At 47.8% G+C, this 4,117-nt stretch overlaps 1 protein-coding gene across 1 annotated transcript; it reads right to left on the minus strand.

Moving 5' to 3' along the window:
• Positions 1 to 708: 708 nt before the first annotated feature.
• Positions 709 to 2,335, minus strand: LOC109787447 (sugar transport protein MST5). Its single transcript, XM_020346001.2, has 2 exons — positions 2,203 to 2,335; positions 709 to 2,111 (listed from the first exon to the last, which is right to left on the minus strand). Exons 1-2 carry the CDS (start codon positions 2,333 to 2,335, stop codon positions 709 to 711), a joined length of 1,536 nt encoding a protein of 511 aa, XP_020201590.1.
• Between the last annotated feature and the right edge of the window lie 1,782 nt (positions 2,336 to 4,117).

Below are 4,117 nucleotides of genomic sequence, written 5' to 3' on the forward strand. Positions count from 1 at the left end.
TGATAACTTACATACAAACACTATGTTAACTTTTTTTATCCTCTGTAAATTTGTTTTTGAAACATACCCCTGGTAATTACTATGTGAATAATATGGTACTTACGCGCCGTAGACATGATACCTTACGTACAACACCGTGATAACTTTGATCGAGAGTTAATTTTTGGTTAAACACACCCTGGTAACCTCCATGTGTATAATATGGTAACACGCGCATTGCAGGCATGATAAGTTACATACTACGGAGTGGTAACTCAGGTTCTTTGGGAGGTGTTATATATTCATTTCTCACTGAAGATCATTTGACGTTCAGCGCGATAGTGAAATAAACAACGACGCAAAGCTTTGTTGAAACATTAGCTCAGCCCAGATGGTTCGTCAAGTCGGGATGGAAGCTGAGGTCTTGAGTTCAACTCTTGACTTTAAACTCTATCGCTTACAATGTTGCTCAATTTCAAAGAAAAAGGCTTTCTCTATTTTCCTCAAAGGAAAAAGAAGACAATATTCTCTACAACGGGAAATCACTAAAAAAATGTCCATCTCTACATTTCAATTTGTAGACTTCCTAAAACATCTCTCTTGAGGGATGTCCTAAAACTTATGAATTAAAATCCGACGGTAGTAAAACTGATCTGCCAAAATTCTTATGGTGACTACTTACATCTGAAGCACAACACACGCTCGCTAAATAAAAAGCAAGACGCTAGACTAGACGCCGTGTGTTCTGCGGTTGCTGCCGCCTGCCTGGACGACGTACTTGCTCCAGAACCAGTGTCGGCTCCAGACGAGGTTCATCTCGTCTATGGGAACCCCCTTGGTCTCTGGCAGGAAGAGGGCGATGAAGGTCGTCATGATGACCATCCACGCCGCAAAGAAGTAGAAGAGGCCGAACTTGAGGTGACAAAGCATGGTGAGGAACGCCTGCCCAATGATGAAGGTGAGTGTCATGTTGACGCACACGGCAATGCTCTGCCCTGCCGACCTAATCTCCAGCGCGAACACCTCGCTGGGAACGAGCCAGCCCAGCGGCCCCCACGACCATGCGAACCCGGCAACGTAGAGGCAAATGAATAGCACCAGCAGCATGGCATAGGTGCGCGACATCTCCCCCTCGCCCGTGGTGCCGAACTGGAGAGCGATCAGAGTCCCCACCACTATCTGGGACACGAACATCTGTGTGCCGCCCTGGAGGAACAGGGCACGGCGGCCGAGCCGGTCCACGGAGACGATGGAGATGATGGTGGCAAACATGTTGACAAGCCCCGTGATGACGGCGGACATGAGCGAGGCGTCGCCGCCGAAGCCGATTGTGAGGAACAACACGGGCGCGTAGAACATGATGACGTTGATGCCGGTGAGCTGCTGGAAGAAGGGGATGAGCACAGCAATTGTCAGCTGGGGACGGTACTTGCGCTCCAGGATGTTCCGCCAAGGGTGCTCGATGGCCTTGGCCTCCTCGCTGGCGGCCACCATGTCATCGTACTCATCATGCACGTCCGAGGTTCCCCTGACCTTGACCAGCACCTTCTTGGCTTCCGCAGTGTAGCCGCGGGCGATGAGGGAGTTGGGAGTGTCCGGCAGGGCAAGTGCGCCGAGGGTAATGATGAGCGCCGGGACGCCAGCCAGGCCAAGGCCGATGCGCCAGCCCCAGCCACCCTCGATGCTAACGGTGGCGTAGTTGATGAGGTTGGCGGACAGGATGCCGATGGTGGTCATCAGCTGGAAGCCGATGTTGAGCATGCCCCGGAGGTTCGCCGGCGCCATCTCCGAGAGGTAGAGAGGGACGGACTGGTTGGCGAAGCCTACGCCGATGCCGAGGAGGATGCGGCCGAGGATCAGCATCATCACGTTAGTGGCGGCGCCGTTGAGTGCCGAGCCCGCGAGGAAGGTGATGCCGCCACAGAACATGGACCACTTCCGGCCGAAGATGCGCGTCACTGACGCTGCTAGGAACGATGTTGCTAGCGCGGCCAGGTACAGTGAGGACGTGAATAGCGTCAGCAGCTGGCTGTCGAACTTGCAGTACTGGTTCTTTTCCTTGTTTGCCTTGGCCTGGGCGTACACCGACGGAAAGAACTCGCTCAAGAACGAGTCCATGGATGTTACACCACCTTCATGGGATGGAATCCACACAATTTTCACTCTCTCATTGCCAGTTAGTTGTATTTCATTTCACTGTTTCAATGAAGTAATTGGCGGTACCAGAGATGCCGATGTCGTAGCCGAAGATGAGGCCACCAGAGGAGGCGACGAGACAGGAGAAGAAGACGAAGGCCGTCATGTGGCCAGGGTACACCTTGCCCCCGGAGGAGCTTATCACCACGCCCCCCGCCATATCTGCGAACAGGCTAGACAATGGTGATGGATGGAAGAGACCAAACGAGGAGGAAGAAGACGAGACGAGGTGCGTAGCCCGTTCTTAGAGGAGGGGATAGCTTCTTTATAGCACCTAGAGTGGCAAACCCTGTCCAGTGGATGCACTCATGGATGAGAATGCAAGCTACCTATTTATGATCTCTACTTTCTTGCAGTGAAACTGGGCGCTAAAATTAGTGCATCACTGTTCTTCAGTTTGCTTGGCACAAGTCTAAGCCTTTTTCTATCCATATTTAGTAAGTATGTAGGATTACTATTTATTTGAATGAAATATGTCATTAATTCGTTAATTAACTCAAAGGGGTAGACCAAGAACTTGGGAAGTGCTAAACTCATTTATGTGATCAATTATGGCTAAAAATAATTCTTGAAGAAAAATCATTCATGTGCCCGCCATACCTCGGTCCGCTCACCCTTTTTTATTTCTTATAGGGCCTTTTTTACGTTATTAGTTTTCACAAAAATTAATACCATGATGTTGTTTATACAAAAAGCAGGGTTACATAATATATCTATACCTACTAATAAAGGGAGGAAGATTTCTTCCTCCAATTTTTTTGTGCGTTGTTGGTCCGCCCATTGTTCTTTTTTCTTAAATCAATCAATCAATCCAATCACCATTCGTAGCTCTTTTTCCGTAAGCCAATCAATCAGTTCAATCCTGTAGTTTCTTGTTCTGAGCCGCCGCCTAGTTTCCCACTTTTTGTGTTCGTCCCCTGCATGGGCTTTTCCGCCTCTTTCTTTTTTGAAGATTAGGTAATAGTGAGCAACTAAAAATATTTTGGCTCGTGTGAAGTTCGAAGTGATGACCTCCCCTTCTATACAGAAGGTTGTACCCAACCGAGCTAGGGTCTACCTATGCTTTGAAATAGGGTTTGTTACCCAATAGTCCCACCTCAATTCTTTACATCAAATTCCACCAATCCTATATAGGTTTGCAAGTCGCGTGAAAGCTACCTCGGGATCGAAGAAACAGAGGAAACAACGTCCCAGTAAAAGAGAGAATACTCGATAAAGGAGGGGGTGTGCACTCATGCAGGTGGGCTTAAATGATTTGTGGGTTAGAAGATGAGGACATGATACCTTGGATAGGACCAAAAATATTGCATACATGTATATTTGTGAGGTAATTTCTAATGTAAACTATGCAATAATTTATTTATGTCATCCAGGACAAAAAATACTTCACATACTTTTGTGCCATGTCTAATTGCATGTGTATGGGACATTTGGACAATCCACATATGAATAAGGGAAAAAGAGAAGTTTAGGTGATGTTCAAAAAGTCCTCTCACGTCACTTTTGGGCCAAGAGATGATAGAGTCCAAGTCTTTTGGGCCAAGAGAAGATAGATTCAGATTCGGACTGTACAGACATACCTGAATCAAACCGCCAAGAACTCTTTCATACGGACTCCAAATTGGATGATTCTTTTTTGTTGGAAAGTAGATTTCGTGCTCTTTCCAACCCAATGGGTTTCACCTTCAAATTCGTCCGGGGCGTTGAGATATCGACGAAACAATCTGACGCTGCAGCAGAATCCGAGTCAAACTACAAGTCCAAAGGTGTTGCGTCACCTCCACTTGGGCCCATGAGCCTTGTACGACCTTGGGTTAGTTTTAGGCTGCCTTGGGACGTCCTTGCACCTCCTTGGCCGCCACCCCTTGCTCCTATATAAGTAGATCCATCTTGTACCTTTTTCCTTGGGTTTTGTTTAGATTAAAAGTTCGCCATAGCTGCA

Source organism: Aegilops tauschii, chromosome 7 (assembly GCF_002575655.3).
Source record: "Aegilops tauschii subsp. strangulata cultivar AL8/78 chromosome 7, Aet v6.0, whole genome shotgun sequence".
Taxonomy (NCBI): Eukaryota; Viridiplantae; Streptophyta; class Magnoliopsida; order Poales; family Poaceae; genus Aegilops; species Aegilops tauschii.